Here is a 19,184-nt window from a genome sequence, read left to right as displayed (position 1 = left end):
AGATGATAAATTTTCCTCGTAGCTGAGATTTAAGCTACCGAGTGCATCCAACAGGTTGGTGGGTTATCTTCTTTATATAGAAGTTAGCTGAAACATAAGCAAGTTTACTTATCAAATAAGCAGTGATGGACAAAAAGCAGTGGCATTCTGAGGTGGTATGGGTCTATCCCTGGGTAAGATAGGCCATATAAAAGATACATTAAGCCTGAGAAGATTTCGTGACTTGACGACGAGAGGCTGCCAACAATTATGCCTCCCATCACCCGGGGGAAAGGGCAGCAGCTCCTCTTCATATGAGTGAAGGTGGAGACCATACTGGTTGGTACAGCAACACACATTTCACTACGGGCGTGGTAACATTTACTTTAACGGCTGTAGTACTGCTATGTGGAAGGCAAGGGGAAACCACCACATTATTATCCCAAGGAGTTGCAGCTACTCCAACTTTTAAATGAATGATATATTTTCAGTATAATTTGAGCCAAATGCCTTTTTCTCTCCTGCAATAGAATTTTATTAGGCACAAGCTTCCACCCTCAATGTCATGAGCAAACTTAAGACATTGAATCACAGTGAGGCGATTAGGGGAAAATGCAAGTGAGCAGGGGATACGACTGACCTGCTGCTCATCTGACCGTCATGCTGAGTGGTCGTAGGAATATTTTCTTTGAAGACCAACACTTTATTATGGCATTTTGTGGCTCACCAGTGGCAGATTTATAAATACATCAAAATGCACGAAAGTTTCATGCTGAAAGCCACTTGACAATATCTTTAGGGAATGAACATGAAATGTTAGATTCGTCGATTTGTGACCCTCCCACATAAATGGCGAATGAGTGAAGATCAGGGGAGGTCTCAATTTTTTAGGTCTTATGTTTGATCAGTTATACAACTTTTTTATCATTGGGCCAGATGGAAAATGATGAAAAATAATGACTTTTCTGTATTTCTATATTGCGCACTGTTATGAAAATCTGAATTTTTATAAAAGCTGAATTTAGTTTTTTCAATAAAATATTTCATTATCTTTCTCTATTGAAGGCATTATTTTTCCTGGATATTCTATCGTATTCAATAGTTAAGTATTATAAAGTTCTTGTCTTACTAAAATGCAATATCTTGTAAGCTTTTGCACGCATTACAAAATGACATAAGGGATATTGTGTTGTCATTAAATGAAGATTTTTGATGAATTTGGTCAAAATTATGTTCTGAGCACAGGGGATGGTATATCTGAAATACCGTTTACCAGAAAGTGATCAAGAAAGAGGTCATTAGTCTACCTTACCTATTTACACACCTTCCAATAACTAAACTTCAATTCTCACAACTTTTGATTAAAAGAACACAAACAGGTGCTATTGCATCATGACATGGAGAAGTCGACCGTAGCCTAGCATGTTTACTCTGAAGGCAGGCATACCATTTTAATGTAATTGACCACTAACCTCTGTTACGTTGACCTTGTGAGTGGTGAATCCAAGACCAGCTTTATAGAGGAAATTCGGCACATTCACACCATCCGCATACATAATGAGAATGCTTATACTAAAAAAGACTCCAATCTTCCATAGGGAGACAATTGAATAAATAAAGTAGCGTGTTTTCTTGAGGGAATCTTTCACTTGGCTCATGTTCCTTATGATTGCTGTGAAAAAAATACATATAATTATAAAAGCATTTCATGAATGCTCTCTCAGTTCAAATGAAAGACTTTATAGCAGAAATAAAGACAAATAGATTTAAACATAGCACCTATCAAAATATTGACAAAAATGTAATACCTCTTGTTAATACCAATTTTAAAGCCACCAAACTAATTTAAGACATATGTATGCTCGTATCCATTGATATCTCAATGATATCTTTTCTTATCTTAATGGCAATTTACTTTGGACCAGGGATTGACAGATTGAAGATTTCAACAGATTTAAAAAAGGAATGAAATCAAATACATTCTAGTCTTTAATTTTTTAATTTCTTACGCAAATGGGGGCAATTATGAGCCTAGATACAAACATATATTTTTGCTAATTTGAGAGTAAAATCTCATTTTTTTGCATCACTTGGCACTTGTATCCAATGGACCAAGTATCAAACAACAGAGATTTGAAATAAATTGTGTCAGGTATATTATGTAGGAACGGCATTTTACATAATTATTAAAACTACAAAACTTGTCTTTGAGAGTTCTGCTTCTGCATGATTTAAATAATTTCAGCCCTGCTCAGTGGAAATAAGTGGCCAAAAAATGTTTGGAGTTCAAGGTTGTGGGTGCAAGGTCAAATGAGAGTAAAGCCATTCATAATAATATGTAGCAGGTTTACTGAGAAGAGGGTTTTAAACTAATTTTAACACTTTTCATGATCGAAAAAAAACTTAATTTTTCAAAGAAATCTTTTCTAAATTCATGATTTTCCAATATTTTGTTTTCTTTTATGAAGGAAAATACATAATTGTAATTTTTATTTTTTTGGGGGGGGGAGGAAGGTCTGGACCCCCCGGACCTTTACCAGTGCTACCTACGCCACTGGAGTGATGAGCCTTGTTGAAAAGTACCAAAATGAACTAACTTATGGAAATGGGGAACATGTACAATTTTTTTAAAGTACCATAATGAAAAGGTCCCTACCTCAAATGTACTCGCCGAAAATCTGGCATATGAATAATTTTTTTAGCTGAGTTATGAGTCTTAAAAAATTAATCTTCATCAGTTGCTTAAAAACATGATGTCATCAGAGTGTGACGTCACGGTATGTTAACCACTGATGACAGACTGAGGAAGTGGATAGAAAATCGGTCTATGTAGGGGCTTAAATGCAAATTTTGCAAAAATAATTGCTATTTATACTTCGATATCTTGCATTCAAGGCTCTACTGCCCTACTCTTAGCGAAGTGAATGGTGTACAGTCCCATGACGTCTGAAGGCATTTCAGGTCATATTACTTCAAGCGATGTTCGAGCACTTTTAATTAGCATTTCAAGATGTTTGTGGAATACTAGGAGAGTTTAGGCTTATATATTTGGACTCGTGAGAAAATAGTCTATTCAGTGATACATGCTAACATGATGAACATTTTTCATGCATATTCCCCTTTATAGGGAACCTGGTTCCAATCCAGAGCAAGAAAAATGATTCCTCAAAAGGATAAGTATTATATTAACTTAGTTGGTACGGAAACTCTTTTTAACTCACCAAACTTGGAATACTTGGTGGTGAAGTTCTCCCACCAGGTGATGGATATGAATAGAAGGGCAAACGGTGTGCACCAGAGTTTCCATGAATTGCTGCCGTCGGTGAGTGGCCAAAGGAAACAAGCAGAGAGCTGGGACAAGATTGCGAGGACATAAAGACTGTAAATGCACCAAGTCCTGGGGGGGATTTCACGTAATTTCTTCAAGCTCAACGGACTTTGCTTCTCCATCAGAGCCTTTGTCATCTCTAAATCTTGTTTGTTACCCAAGTTACCACTCTTCTCTTCTTTAGCATCATCAGATTCATCAGTTGATTCTGACCAGGAAAGCAGTCCTGAAAAAATTCACATTCATTAAGCATGAGAAGGGTCCAGAGCTTGGAGACTGGATATTAACATACATGAGAAGCTACCACCATTGAAACATATCGATGGCTAAGTTCTAACAACACGCAGGCCCGTCGCGAGGGCGGGGCAAACAGGGCATTTTGCCCTGGGCGCTGCAAGTTGGGGGCGCACCGTGTTCGCCGACGGAAAAATATTTTAAAATATCCTTGTATGTTTTACTTTCATAATCGATAAAATATCTTTATTACAAAAAAATGTTTTCAATTATATTTTCAACTCTCCCAATTGCAGATATATCAATGTTATGGGGCAGGGCTGGGGGCGGGAGGGGGGGGGGGGCGCACGATCCCAGTTCGCCCCGGGCGCCAGATCAGCTAGCGACGGGCCTGACAACACGTATCTCAAATTCGGCCGGTTTGAAACAGGCATCTCAAACGAAGCATAATAACATTAAAAAAATAAAATAAAAGCAAAAAAACAACTCTTTGTTTGCAAATGAATGCTTCTTTTTCAATTTTATGAACTTTTGGTTTTTAATTTCAGCGTTCAAGTAACAAATATTAATCGTTTTTTTGCTCTCCTCAAAATCTGCTATTTTTGAGATACATGATGTTAGAACTTAGCCATCGATATGTATTTTCATTCTTAAGTGAAATATCACCCCAACCAATATTTAAAAAGAGAGGAAAAAGCTACATTTTCAAAGTTTATCTGAAACATTTTAAGTACCTATTTTTTTTGATAAAGCAAAGCAGTTTCGCCCAGTGGAATTTCGTTTTGGGGGGGTGCAAAACCAGGGGGTAAAATTTTTGAAAAACCGGGCACTGAGTAATGGGTTTTAAACTAATTTTAACACTTTTCATAGGTAATCGAAAAAACTTAATTTGTGAAAGAAAAATTTTGTAAATTCCTGACTTTTCAATATTTTATTTTCTTTTATAAAGGACAGTAATTGTGTTTTTATATTTTGGGGGGGGGAGGGGGCACTGTTTTCGCCACATGTGACAGTTAGGTTTCCAAAGGGTGGACCGCAGCGAAAGGTTAAGTAAATGTAACATCTTCGAGAAAAATTTATGCTAAGTCATTTTTTGGTGTAACAACAAGCTGCTTCTTAATTTTAATCTTAGTGTATTAATTTTTTATTGTATATTTAAACCTGATTTTTTATTCAAGAATTTAGTTGCTGCATGAATATTAATTTGAAAAATTAGCCACATCAAAGTCGACATATCGGCTCATGGCACCTTTCAGCAAAGAAGCAAAAGCAGATATTTATTATTAGCCCACGGTATTAAGAGGGTTAAAATGGAACAAGGAATCAACGTGTGGAACTTACCTAGTATACCTGGAATAAGGCATACGCAATTAGTAATCATGGCACCACGGACAACATCCAGGTTTGGAAGAACTGAGAAGAGCAGAAGGGCATATCCAATGGCACTCAGGGTCTCCGCCAGGAAAACAACTCTGAACTGGGCCATTGTAGGGAGATTCCAGGACTTGAAGAAGCAGATTCGGACTGCCCTGACGAATGTTCCCAGTTCGGGAATGGCAAATGCTATCATTATACACCATCTCCATGCCATCTGCTCAAATTCGGGAACTTCAGAGGTGTAGTGCTTATCAATGCCTGTGAGAGAGAAAAAAAAAAGGTTTTTATTAGCCCAGGTAAATATTCACCCATTCACAATTCAGGCTGCTTCCCTGAATCAAAATAAGGTTGATATATCAAAAAACATTATTATACGATGGATATTTTTATAATGTTACATAGATATCCAAGATAATATATCAGTGATATTAAAAATTTGTTATTCCAAACAGGGGTGCAGCTAAGATTTAAGGCTGGGGGAGCTTTAGTTGCAACTAATACCGGGGTGCGTGGGGGTATGGAATACCCACCAGGATAAGCGGTAGGTGTGAGATTAGTAGATTGCGGAATTTTAAGATTAATGGTTCAAAATGCTGAGTTTTACGGCTTTCTGAGGGATATTTCATTAATCCTTACACTATTCTATTAGAAATATCAATCCGATTAAGTAAAATGGATTAAACTTAAAAATTTCTCTGAGCTCTGGGGGGTGGGGCTTATCCCCCCAAACCCCCCCCCCCCTCGCTGCGCCACTGGGACCAGATGCATTTCGGATTGACGATATTTCCTGCGGATAGATCAGCTACCTGAGTATAGGCAACACTGCAACACGAAGAATATTTTTTTTTCGGAACGTGCGTTGGCGTCAGGGGAAATGATGCATTGTAAAGGATCGAGTAATGAGAACAACACGATCAAATTCATAAAATGCTTGATTAAATACGGAATTTAAAAAGATTAAAAACATTTGAAAAAGTTTATCATCCTCAAATCTCGAAAGATGATGAGTCGTCAAAGTAATCTCTATTAGACCACCTGTAAATGAAGGGAAAATATTCGTCCCTCCACATTCTTCAGCGTGTACCTGTTTCAAATTCCACGTAAGAACAATACTATAACACTAATAACACTAATATTGTTAAGCGAATTAGGCTGGGAGCCGCTGGCGACTCGGAGGCTGCGCGCTAGGCTTAGATTGTTTGAACAATTGAGAATAGATATCTTTAAGAGCGACTCAGAGAACATAATATTAGAGCCACACTATATTTCCAGGTCCGATAGAAGTGATAAATTTAGAGAGATGTTTTGCCGAACGGATAGTTATGGGAATTCGTTTTCCCCCGAACCATAAAGGACTTCAATAAACGCTAGTCCCAACGTCATTAAAGCACTTCATTTTTTTTAGCTGTAAACGGCTGGGGTCTTAATATCCCCTTCCACACGCCTTTTAGGCGGCTTGCGGGGTATTATATAGATGTAGATGTAATTTTAACATAAACTTATCGATAATTATCAAATCCTCCGATCGGACGTAATCCCACTTCGAATACGTTGCCGTGAGTAATAACCGATTATGAATTTTACCTCATAACTTTAATATAGGTGGTCTCCAGCATCCAATCTCATGAGTGAGGAGACCGCGAGTATTTTGGAAAAAAATACTTGACATTAACTTAATAAGCAATCTTCGACTAGTTCGCGTGACCTGAGGCAGTGAGGGGCTTTGATTGGATTAGGATTGTTTGCCTGTGGCTGGGGCTCATTAGAAGTTCTACCGATGTGTCTATATCACACATTTTATGAAATAGCATGCTCTAATTAGAATTTTGACGCTATTCTGCCTCTTGAAAACCCAATAAAAGTTAAAATATAGAAATTTCGCGAGGAAATATACTAAGAAAAGTGAAAATTTCACAACCCATAAAATATAATAGCGTACTATTGTTGTATTATCTATTAAGTGAATTTTATCCTTAAAACTGCATTGATAAAAGAAAAAAACCTAAAAAACGTTTTCGAATAATCATTCAAGCAAAGCAGCACGTTCCCTTTTATCTTCATACACTTCATTACATTTATTTTTTCATATCTTTTTACACCGACTATGCCGTAAATAAGGAAACTAATGAAAACGCTGAATTTTATAATTGCAAAGAACAAACTTTGGTTCAATGAATCTGAGTCCTTTTTTTATATATAATTCACGATACATGTGAGCGTTGTGGGGGGCCCTCTAAGCTCGGGCCCGCGGCGATCGCCGGCCTTCCGCCAAACCGCCCCTGCTCATCACCGCACCGCGGACATTTTTGAAAGCCGACTAAAATGCGACCGAAGTGGCGAGAACAGAAATCAGCCTTCGATTGGGATGGAATTGGGCCTCCCCTACGCAGTCCCCATGGTTGAACGTATTCTACAGTAGAATGATAATCCGGAAATTACGGAAGGTGTTCCGGAATGTATTTATGATCATAGGAAAATTGAAAATAAATCAAGAAGTGTTTCTATCAATTTTATTTTTTCTTTCGGGGTAAACTGTAGGACTAGATAATATTTGAAAATTTTCTTTACTTTACAACAAGATATGCGTTATAAAAATACGCAAAAGCTATTTTGTTAATCTAGATCAATTTTTGCAGCTTATTGTGGAAAATGAATGTTGTAGACGTAGTAGTTTTCCCTAGGTTGATTTACAAAGTTCATGAAGTTGACAAAACGGCTAATTTTTCGGTGCGCGGAGTCATTTATTGCACTCGCGTGTCTACTCTTTTGAAGTTTTCAAAAACAAAAAATAAATCAGAATTGAGAATAAAATTTCCTTTAAAAATGACGTAGGTATTATTCATTAGTATGGCATGCACTGAAGTCCAGATATAAATTTGCAAAGTACCGCGGCACATCATTTTGACGCCGACAGTAGTAAGTGGTTTATTGGCCGCCTCATAGCCTGGACGTCTTCAAGCCAATTCCGCGAGAGCTAGTCAACTAATTTGCCGTTTTCTTCTGTAAAATATTTCATGACGTGACTTGAGATACCTTATAGATGTGGCGATTTCGCGCTACAGAATTCACTAAATCGACCTGCTATATATCTATTCCTCGAACTTTTCGGACTTAATCAAGAGAGGAATGCGGAAGTGGGTTGACGTTAACATTCTGCGTAACGCTCGCCCAAAATTTCTTGAAATCCATCCGAAGATACATGCAGTCAGGTGCGGTCTGGCTGTAGGTCGGCTGGTCGGCGATAGCCGTGGACCACGAGTTTAGGGGGACCATACAACACTCACATGTATCGTGAAGCGTATAGGAAATGTGTGATAAAAAAGGACTCAGATTCCCAGAACCAAAGTGTTCTTTGCAATTATAAAATTCTACGCTTTCATTAGTTGCCTTATTTACAACGTAATCAGGGTAAAAACATTATATAAAAATAAATAAAGGTGCCAGAGGATAAAGGAGAACCTGATGTTTTTTTAAAAGGGTTATCGGAAAAGGTTATTCTATAAGCTTTTTTCAGCACAGTTTCAAGGAAAAGTTCCCTAAATAGATGATAGAACCATAACACATGTATAAATATTATGAACTGTGACATTCTCACTTTTCATAGCATTTTTCTTACAAAATTGCAATTTTCATCAACTTTTATATGGTTATAAAAAGCCAGAATAGCTCATAATCCGTTTCCGTGAATGTAATTTCCTAAAATGGAGGAGGACCCCCGTATCCTCCAGTCAGGAGGGCCCCAATCATGAGCCCAAGCCGAGGGCCCCATAATAATCCCAGACCGCCCCTCGTGATGAGTGCACCGCGATCCATGTATTTCGAATATTTTGTTTGTTTGTAATTCACCATAATATTGAAAAGTCATGAATTTGATGGATCATATCATCATGTATATAAACTTCAGTTAACACGCCTAATTATACTATATTTCTCCGTGTAATTCGGATCAATTTGTCCGTCAGCGACGCGACTGGCGACTTTTGTAAACACATTTTAATGCGCGGTGGACGACAACACATTTAAAGGCCGACTTGAGGATCTTGAGGACTTAGACCAGGGGTCTCCAATTTAATAGGCCACGAGGGCCACATTCCAAGTTCCGAATCGCCCCGCGGGCCGGATAGCAAATTTGCCGATGACTGAAGTATCCGATACCAACGTCTACTGAAGAATCCGGTGGCGTAGAAATCCGGATGCGGCCCGCGGGCCGTATTTTGGAGACCCCTGACTTAGACGACTTGCAGAGTAGAATGAAGATTTAGAATACTTACGGGTTAAATATATTCATTCGAGATACCACCACTTAACTCTAGTAGTCTACAAAGTATTCTTCGGTACAGGGGCGTAGCTAGGAATTAAGGCTGGGGGGGTTTAGGTGCAACGGGTGCAACTAATACCGGGGTGTGTGGGGTATGGAATACCCACCAGGATAAGCGGCAGGTGCGAGATTAATAAATTGCGGAATTTTAAAGATAAATGGTTCAAAACGGTGAGTTTTACGGCTTTATGAGGGATATTTAATTAATCCTTACACTATTATACTAGCGATAGCAATCCAATTAAGTAAAATGGATTAAACTTACAAATTTATGAGCTCGGGGGGGGGGGGGATTTATCCCCCAAAAGCCCCCCCTCGCTGCGCCACTGCTTAGGTAGATACACTTCTGCAAGCGAGTTTCCCACACTTGATAAGCAAGGGAACTGCATATCGGCCTGATTCCATCCCATTAGAGGCTGATTTCTGTTGCCACTTCGGTCGCATTTTAATCGGTTTTCAAAAATGTCCGCGGGGCGGTGATGAGTGCAATGCGATCAATTGTTTTTCCAATATTTTGCTGTAGGTATCATGTTTGAAATTACGAGGAATAGCACTGGAAAGTAATGAATTGGGCAGATCACATCATTATGTACATGAATTTCGGTTAACATTAGGGATGTGCGGGTAGAGCTTTTTGATCTCGAGTCGAGTTGAAAACTACTCGCGAGAATCGAGTCGAGTTCCTGTTGTGAATTTTCTATTCTAAATACTCAGCTTGATGTAAAAAGGAAAAGAAAATGAGAAATGTTGATGGTATTTGTGTCAATATAAAGGTATGAATGAAAATTAAAGTGTCTTGAAGAGTTCCATAAGCAATAATGAAATGAATTAACCTCTAGTAATGAGTGGCCAATTTAATTGATACATATGTACCCAAACTGCCAGAAACAGCCCTGAGTAAAAGCATTTGCATCATTGTAATAATGCTTCATGATAGCGCTTCCTCTCGACAGATTTCTGAACTTACTGGCCTTGAAAACTCTGTAACCGAAACTACTCGGCTCGACATTCGTAATGCTACTCGAATCACTCGATTCGAGTATCAACTTCTCCAATCGACTCGAATTTTCGAGTACTCGCACATCCCTAATTGTATCTTAATTCCCCGTGAGACACGGAACAATTTGTCCGTCAGCGACGCGAGTGGCGACTTTAGTAAACACATTTGAATGCGCGTTGGGGACGACAACACAGTTAAAGGCGAACTTGAGGATCCTCTTTTGTGACATTCGTGCGTTCACATTTCCCAGGAGTCGAACCACCCGCCAGTACAAATTTCGCCACTTGCGTCGCTGGCAGACTAAGTGATCCAAATTTCACGAGAAAATTAGTTAAAATTAGGGGTATTAACCAAAATTCATATACATATGATGATGTGATCTATCAAATTCAGAACTTTTCAATGTTATTCCTCGCTGTTACAAACAAACAACATTGTACTGCAAAATACTTTTAAAAAGTTGAACGCATTTCGATACCTACCTCCACTGCAAAAACGCTCAACAATCGCCCATCGAATCAAATCCGCTCATCTAGTAGCCCAACAATACGAATCCGCTCAGCTGACAGTGTCCGGAGCAAAAAAGCTCATCTCCAAGCTTGGAGAAAAGGAGATGAGCGTTTTTGCAGTGGAGGTATCGATTGCTCACATCACTGTGCCGCGGACGTTTTTGAAAACCGATGAAAATGCGAGCGAGTTGGCAGCAGAAATCAACCTTCTCTACGATGGAATTGGGCCTCCTCTACGTAGTCCCCTTGAGTCGAACTATGGACATTAAAATTGCTCACCAAGCAAGATATGCAAGTGGACCCAGGAAGCTATTAGTGAAGGAAGTTATTGGGGTAAATGCGGATTGATTAGGGTATGGGGATTAATTTACAGGGTAATTGGGTTAGAATTGACAGAACTCCCTCAAGCACTGATGAGGCTAAAGAAATGTAAGTGCATAAATCTAAATCATTCTCGCCCAGACAAGAAGCTGGTGGAGTATTATTGTTTTCTATTGTTTGGGCCCGGAAGACCTCATAAACCAACGCGAACCAGGAATGTGAGACTCAAGATTGAAATGGGTGGGTAGAGCAATTTAACGAAGTTAGCTGTTTGGGCAGCACATCAGAGGAAAGCGGAGACAGCAGTAAGGACATCAGGAAGAGAATTGCATTAGCAAAGGAGGCGTATGAACAGGAAGCAGCTTGTGAGAGGATCGCTATGAAGAGTTTAAAGGAAAGACTAGCGAAGAGTCTGATCTACGGTGTAGCGCTTTACGTTGCGGAAACGTTAGGAGGACTGGATTAAGAGGGAAGACTAGAGGCATTCGAGATGAGGGTATGGAGAAGAATGGAGAGGGTGAAATGGACGGAGAGGAAAAGGAACGACGAAGTGCTGTATATGGTTGGCGAGGAGAGGCAGCTTTTAGATGACATACGGAGGAGGCAGAAGGTATGGATGGAGGGAGTACTTAGCCGGGAGGGGATGTTGAAAACGGTGTTGGAGGGTAGAATGTTGGGTAAACAAGGGAGAGAATAGGATGTTAAAATAGAATTGAATGGATTTGAAAATGTTGAAGAAAATAAAGTCCACGAAGGGAGGGACAGCCAGAATACTTCTTTAATACTCAAACTATTTATGCAAAACCAATACTTACGTTGAAGTGAAAAATAACTCAGGGTAGAAATCAAGAGATTACAAATATGATTATTACACATCTATGTCTATGATATAATTTATTGCTCGTAGCTCACCGAAATCCTTGTTGCAAAACTCCGTTACTTTTCCCGGCGATATTTGGGATGTCATGAAGAGTAGAAGGCCTTTGGATAGAACGGCCGATAGCAAGACGACACAGAAAACTACTATGTAGGCCAAGGTCTTCATAATCTTCAGCGACATTTCAATCCAAGGAGGCTCCTCAGAGGAGCTCGTCTCGATGTCTTCCGAGGGAATTTGAACATCCCACTTCTTACCATCGCTCCCTTCATCGCTGTGAATAAAAAAAGGAAAAGAAAATGAGGTCGAATTGAAGTAAAAGAAAATACAAAGGTCAGGCCAGAAAGTAGCTTGTGGAAGTTATTGAGAAGTTATAGATTCCATCTCTCTTATTTTATTTTTATGATCTCATCTAAGGTACGGGCTGTTATCCAATGGATGAGAATCTAACCACATACTTTGGACACAACACCAACTCCGTCTCTGGCCTTGTGGGCGTCGGTACCAATGGAGAACTGGCACATTTTTTTGGAAAAAATAGAGGTGATGGGGGACGATGAATCTTGCACAACGCAAAAAACGCCCGAGCGCTAGGTAACGCTACCAAATAAAGATAGATAAATATTCTTAGATGTAGATAGATAGATATTCTTAGGTGTAGAGATAATGCATTCAAAATTAGCGAGGTTTATTTTGATCCCTCATTTCCAATGCTCTTGATTGCTAGGGTACTGCGGTATCATTTGTGCAAACTACTATATCATTTGTGCAAACCAATACTAATGTTTTGTGAACAGGGGATGACGAGACTTACGGAAAATTATTCTAATGATCGAAATTAACAGCTAATCACGAACCCATCCGAATATGGTCATCGAGTGGACCTGTGTTGTCTCGTTTGGCGTTTGTTTTAGAAAATAATATACTCTCTCTCACCCCGGTGAAGTACGAAACTTTTCAATCGTAAAACCCCCAAAAAATTAGACTTTGTGCACTTACGCCATGAAAAACAGATAACAAAATCTTTCGAGCATATCTTTTGCGCTCTTAAAAATCAACTTAAGTGAAACATTTATATTTTATCAAGTAATTATAATCGATTGATATTTTAGTCATTAATCCCGAGTTTGCAGGAAATCGATCACAATAATCAGCTTGGTCATTTCTTCATATCGATATGAGTCTATCTATTGCTGTCCACTCCTAAAATAATTTCACATCGTTCGCCTAATCGAAGTCATTTATCTCGTGATCGTGAGCCTTGATTACTTCCATTATATCACTATGACAATCCCTATCGTGGTCGTTATCTACGATATTTCTGCCAACCATGCACTAAGCAAATAGCATACACCATCTATGGCTTTATTAGTTTTGAAATATCCCTCTGAATAGCTTTGACGCAATTTATCGTCAAACTCGGTCATTTTTATAGAATTAAGACAAGCACAGTAAAGATAATGGTCGCATGAAGCACATTCGTCGAATGGAAGTGCGCAAATGCCGTTGAAAAAACGACGAAATCATGAAGGCGTAATATACTTCACTTCTTTATATTTTGTAAAGTACGACGTGAATCGCAGAAATCTCACGATGACTTTCATGAGCGAAATTTATACGCTTTGTGCCCGGCAGTAAAGTAAGTTATTTCGACTAAGTAAACGAATGATTTATTTTAAAAGTCTCGCGGGCCTAAGAGTTCTTGAATATTGCTTTTTTTTTAAATGCAATAGCTCGAAAGACAAAATGTATGCATGATTTTACATGGAAATCTCCAAAGCATTGAAAATAGTTGCACGGATTCTGCGTACGATATCGTGGAAAAAAAAACAAAAATCAATGGGACCAAAGTTGACTAAAGTGTTACGTAGCTACTTTTCGGACGTCTTCGAATCGAACGCTAAAATTGCAGCCATAGGGATTCATGCACATATATTTCTACGGATGGTAAATCCGAATTTACGCTGTTCAAGTATGCCCCGCTAAGTAATGTCACTTCGAGGCAGTTTGGGATATGGTATGAAAATAAATTAGTTGTGTATCAAACCTCTTAAAGTAATCCTAGTCCCGGTAAATTAAATATAATTCAGGGAGATACTCTTCTCTTCATCGGCCTGAAGAATTAAAGCTGCAATGCTGGCGAAGCTATTGTCTACAAAGATGGGCACACGTAGTGCTGCCGCGAGACGAGACGAGACGAGACTTGCGCCAGTCTCGTCTCAGTCTCGTTTTCCGCACTCGGGTATCGTCTCGAGTCTCGTCTCGTGAGCCCCAGTCTCGTCTCGTGAGCCCCAGTCTCGTCTCGGTCTCGGACGAGACTCTCGTCTCGTTACCCCCAATACTCAAAATAAATAAAAATCCAAAATAAATTTAGGACCATAAAAAGCCGTTTCCTTTGCATACTTAATCGCTAAATCGGTACCTCGAAATAGGAAAGAAAAAAATATAAATTTTAAATATATATTGATGTGGACACCAATCACGTCAATGTATGTAAAAATTATTGATTTTATTGATACTCAATGAATAAACTCGTTGCATAAAACGAAAAATTTCTAAAAAGGGAATGTAGACACAAATATACTGCAGAGAAATCCACAGAAAAATATAATCGTAAAATAAACGTAAAACTATGTTAACCCCTCAAGCGCAACGGTTATTTTATTAAATCCCATCCCAGCGGCCGGATGACATTTGGATGACTTCGCCTTTTTAGCATGCTATCTTTCAATAGTTTATAATTTTCATGACATATGATCATTATCGTTGAAGATTTTTGTAAATTTGCGTAATATAATGTGCTACTCTATGATATTTTTTTCAAACCATTTTAATAAATATTTGTTGTTTTATGCATCTCGTTCTCTAAACTAATGAATAAATTTTCAGTTTTCAAACATTTAAATTTAGTTTAGATTTAGCTGCGAGATCTCTAACATTCCATGCATTTTTTTATAATTTATACATGATGTATTTTAGTGATTTGGGGTTGAAAATTTCAAAAGCAATTCGATATTTTCGATAGGATTACCCTTTTCGCCTACTTGAAAATTCATAACTTCGACTATTTCTTTGACTTTGTTCTATTATAACCGAATATTCCATATAGGATCTGTTGTTTCAAACGTCAATATGGAAAGTAGGAACTTCACAGCTTAATATAAAATTTAATTATGTTTTATGGTTCTATTATCCATTTACTGAATTTGCTCCTTGAAAGTGCCCTGAAATTAAAGAATCTCTAAAATAACCATTTTGAAAAACGATTTTAAAGAGAAAAAGTAAAAATTTTTAATATTACGAAGAACATTTTTGGACCATAGACTTTTGGTTGTTATGCGTTAACTATGTCTAATTAATTTTTTCATGGCATATACATGTAGTCACAAGTACGTCGCTTTTATCCATACTCGTTGGCTATCGTTTTAAAGTGTATATAAAGCCTTGTGCAAAAATTGATTTACAAATTTTGTAGAAAACATTTAGCCTGAATTAACAAACATATCTCAAACTATTTTTTTAAGGACAATGTTTAACGATTTGTTTCGTCCATATAATTCCGCTGGCCAATTAAAACTGTCGGGTAGAGAAAAAAATAACAGGTAACATATTAGGATACATTTTTAATATTTGAACTTATTTTTAATTTTGATATTTATACTAGAAAAGCTGATATTAAAAAATTATTTTTATCAGTAACTGTCAAATATTAATTGACCCGATCAATAATTCAATTATGTTTTGTGCTTTCCTTCTAAGTCATCATGTGTACAGGGACTCGTAAAATATACATGCAATATAAATAATTACAACTGTATTTATACAACCAACTTCTACACACTTGAGGAAAGAAATAAAAAAATAGCAATTATGGTCAACTCTACACAATTGACATTCTTTAGATATTGCTGATATTTGACGCGAAGCTGAACTTGAATTCAACAGTCTACCCGAAAACCCCCTTCGAGCGGCAGATGAGCTGGGGTTTGAAATATCAACACAGAGAACATGCATACGCCAAATAAACAGAAGCAACGCGCCAGCAGAAAATCCAGAAAAATAACTTTTTTGGATCATTTTATTTCAGAGATATATTTAAGATAGACAGTAGAGGTTTCCGTGAAGTCCTTGCTCTTGAAGGGCTCAATCCATCCAAACGAACAGATTCGCGACTCGTCAAAAACTGCTACGGGCGTACAGAAAGCAATCTTCGAAAAAATGATGGATGAATGTGCGCGCGATTCGGCAGAAAGACATTCCCTACGATCAAGAGTACCTACCTACTTTGTCTGTTGTTCATTTACAAACAATATTGAATCAAAATATTCAAAAGCACTAGCAATTATTTAAAAAAAAACTGAGCCGCTAGAGACTCGGAGGCTGCGCGCTAGGCTTATATAGCTGGAGTTATTGAATATGGATATCTTAAAGAGCGTCACGGAGACCATATTAGCATCCCACTAAATTTCCAGATAGGAAAAAAACGATAAAAAATGGAGATATTTATGCGGACGGATAGGTGCGAAACTCGTTATCTCCCATGCACGACAAAGAACTTAAATAAATGCTATGCGTAAGAATGCGTTAGAACATTTCATTTACATTTGAATACGGCGGGTATCCTGACATTCCCCGCCACACGCCTATTGAGGCAGCTTGCGGGGCAGTATGCAGATGTGGATGACCACCATAAAACTTTTACTAACAAAACAGCCTACTACATGTGCACGGTAGTCTTTATTTATCAAATAATTTGCCTAATAACTACCGTTTTTGAGTGTTAAAAATCCCAAATAAGCAGGGGGAATTTCCGTAGACCCCGCCCTTTGGTCCACAGTAAAATCCGCCTTTTGTATCAGGCGTATCACTGTAGGTTGTGAAATAGTAGATCGTTTCTTTCCTTTGATTGAATTTGGCGCAATACGTACATTGAAAATAGAAACTAAGCGCACAAATAATTAAAATGCACGTACAAAAAAAAACTAAAAAAATAAACGCAATTATGGAGAGATGAAAGAACCGCACGGAAAGTTCACTCGAAGCGCGTCACAAGACGGTATTTTTTTAACAATTAAAATGAAAATACGAATATTCCAATGTACCTGAATCTGTATTTAAACTCTCATTGTGTAGTAAATCGATACAGGAACCACTGGTCTTGTTCAGCCAAGCACTCAAGTTTTTAGAGATATTATTAACATAAAAGAGTTTTTTCTTCTTTTCATTTCATTTTTGCGCACCGCTTCTGAAATCACGTTTCATATTAACTCTTCAAAGAGGATGAAACTCTCTCACTAACCAAACCATTCTCGTAACTACTAAGGTGTACTAAGGACTTCGGGATCTATATGAGGAATAAGCTCTTATAAAAAAATTTTTTTTAAAACCAGCCTTTATATTTAGATTACAGGGGATGAGCAACGTTTATATATGACACAAAGCAAAAAAACTCAGTGACCCCGAAAAACCAAAAGTGACGTATTAAAAAAGTCACTATATTTATTAAATTTTCAGTGAATGGTAAGCCCCCTATGTTTCAAAATGCCACCCCTATGCTTTTAAATGCCTACTATGTGGATATGCCTAAAGTGGATAACTTTTACTGTGGTCGCAAAACACGAAAATCGACCATTTGGAACTTCTTAGATCAAAAACATGTTTTGGGGGGCTATAGGTTGACTGGGGGGTGGTTAAAGGGGGGTTGGAGAGAAAAAGTTATATTTTCATGTATTGTCATCGGAAATGAAGAAGTGTGCAAAATTTCAGCGTTTTTGCTTCACAGGAAGTGAGTCAAATTTGAGTTACAAGATTTGTACCAGACAAACAGACAAACAAACAAACAAACAGACAAACAGACAGGTTGGTGAGTTGATATAAAGGCTGGAAAAATAGAGAATATTTGTGCCGTGCGCGCGCAACTTCCTCCTCCAACAACGCTTCCTTCCCTGCTTCCAGTCCTGGGAGAACTACTTGGCACTGATTCCCAAGGTAATAGATGCCCCTTAGTCAACAAATAATACAAAAGAGATGTGTAACTATACCCAGACATTGCAATCAGATATTTTTTTTCGATGAATGAATTGGGGTATCGACTACCCCTGCGGGGATATCGGGTTTCGCAACGGAACTGGGGGCTTTGGTAAGAAGGGACTAGGGAAAAAATGAAATGTCACATGATCCCTAGTGGTCCCCAAAATATACTGACATATACACGGTCGCGCTTGAGGTTGCCACCGTGGTCTCATCTCACGAGGGAGATTCACACGATCTCGTCGTCGTATTTGGCCAAAGCGTGGGACAGGAGAGGGAGAAGAGACGCGATCAGCGCCCAACGTCTCTCAAGCAGAATGGGCAGCAGTTTTCAATATAGAACAGTTGAATGAAGATGCCGATTTTTAAGTCTAAATTCCTCAACGTTGGATTAAAACGGAATATCATCGAAACTTTGAAAAAAAAATCTGAAGGCATAAAATCACTATGAATATTTTATTGGAATGAAATAAAAATTTCTTCAAAAAGCAGAGTAATTAATAACTTGGCCACAAATCGAGGGATCTGAGTCCAAATCCCGGTCAGGGCGAATGATTTTTCCTCTCAGAAATGTCGCAAAAATCTTCTAATAGATTTTTTCTAGAGGTTTCTGGCCCCTTAAAGAATGGATGCATGCAGCTGAAATAAGATTTCCCTCCACTAACTGGTGTTTCTGGAGAAAATATGATGAATGGAGTTAGAATGAATGGCAGATGAATAAATGCCGATCGGATGTTTCGGTATGGGCTTTTTGATTAAATGGACTTTTGGCTAGCAAAATAAGTCAAAGGCTAGTCAATTGTAGTAATACTTCTTAATAGCAACATCCTCAACACAATTTAGCGACATTATACTAAATAAGTACCTATCCTCACTAACCTCGGAACATATGTCGTGCAGGAAGAGGTACATAGTTATTTCAATTATAATCCGTATTTCTGCCGAGTTAATATGCTCTGCGCAATTCGACATGGGCCATCATTTTCCCCTAGCAAACAAACTATAAGAAGGATTGCAACACTCAAAAAAAGGATTGGATGTGGCATCCAATTTTTATTGGGTAAGTGAAAGTTGGATGCAGTATCCACTGCAAAAGACACGGCAGCCAACGCGATTGGGTGTACTATCCAACTAAATTGGACGCTCGCAACTTGGTTGTAGGGTCCACGTGTTGGTCCCTACACCAATCTTGAAGAGATCGCTCATCCAAC

The 19,184-nt window shown here is 38.3% G+C and overlaps 1 protein-coding gene across 1 annotated transcript in view; it reads right to left on the bottom strand.

Annotated features, from left to right (window-relative positions):
* The window catches only part of LOC124169720 (chitin synthase chs-2-like), a 102,441-nt gene that overhangs the window by 44,706 nt on the left and 38,551 nt on the right, over positions 1 to 19,184 (bottom strand). The window contains exons 3-6 of the mRNA XM_046548408.1: positions 11,979 to 12,217; positions 4,883 to 5,176; positions 3,201 to 3,533; positions 1,452 to 1,651 (exon numbers count right to left, since the gene is read on the bottom strand). Coding sequence (XP_046404364.1) covers positions 1,452 to 1,651; positions 3,201 to 3,533; positions 4,883 to 5,176; positions 11,979 to 12,217 — 1,066 coding nt within the window. The remainder of the gene's footprint in view (positions 1 to 1,451; positions 1,652 to 3,200; positions 3,534 to 4,882; positions 5,177 to 11,978; positions 12,218 to 19,184) is intronic.

This window comes from Ischnura elegans, chromosome 12 (genome assembly GCF_921293095.1).
Source record: "Ischnura elegans chromosome 12, ioIscEleg1.1, whole genome shotgun sequence".
NCBI classification, from domain to species: Eukaryota; Metazoa; Arthropoda; class Insecta; order Odonata; family Coenagrionidae; genus Ischnura; species Ischnura elegans.
The sequence above is the reverse complement of the archived record's forward strand: the minus strand, read 5'-3'. Positions and strand labels throughout refer to the sequence as shown.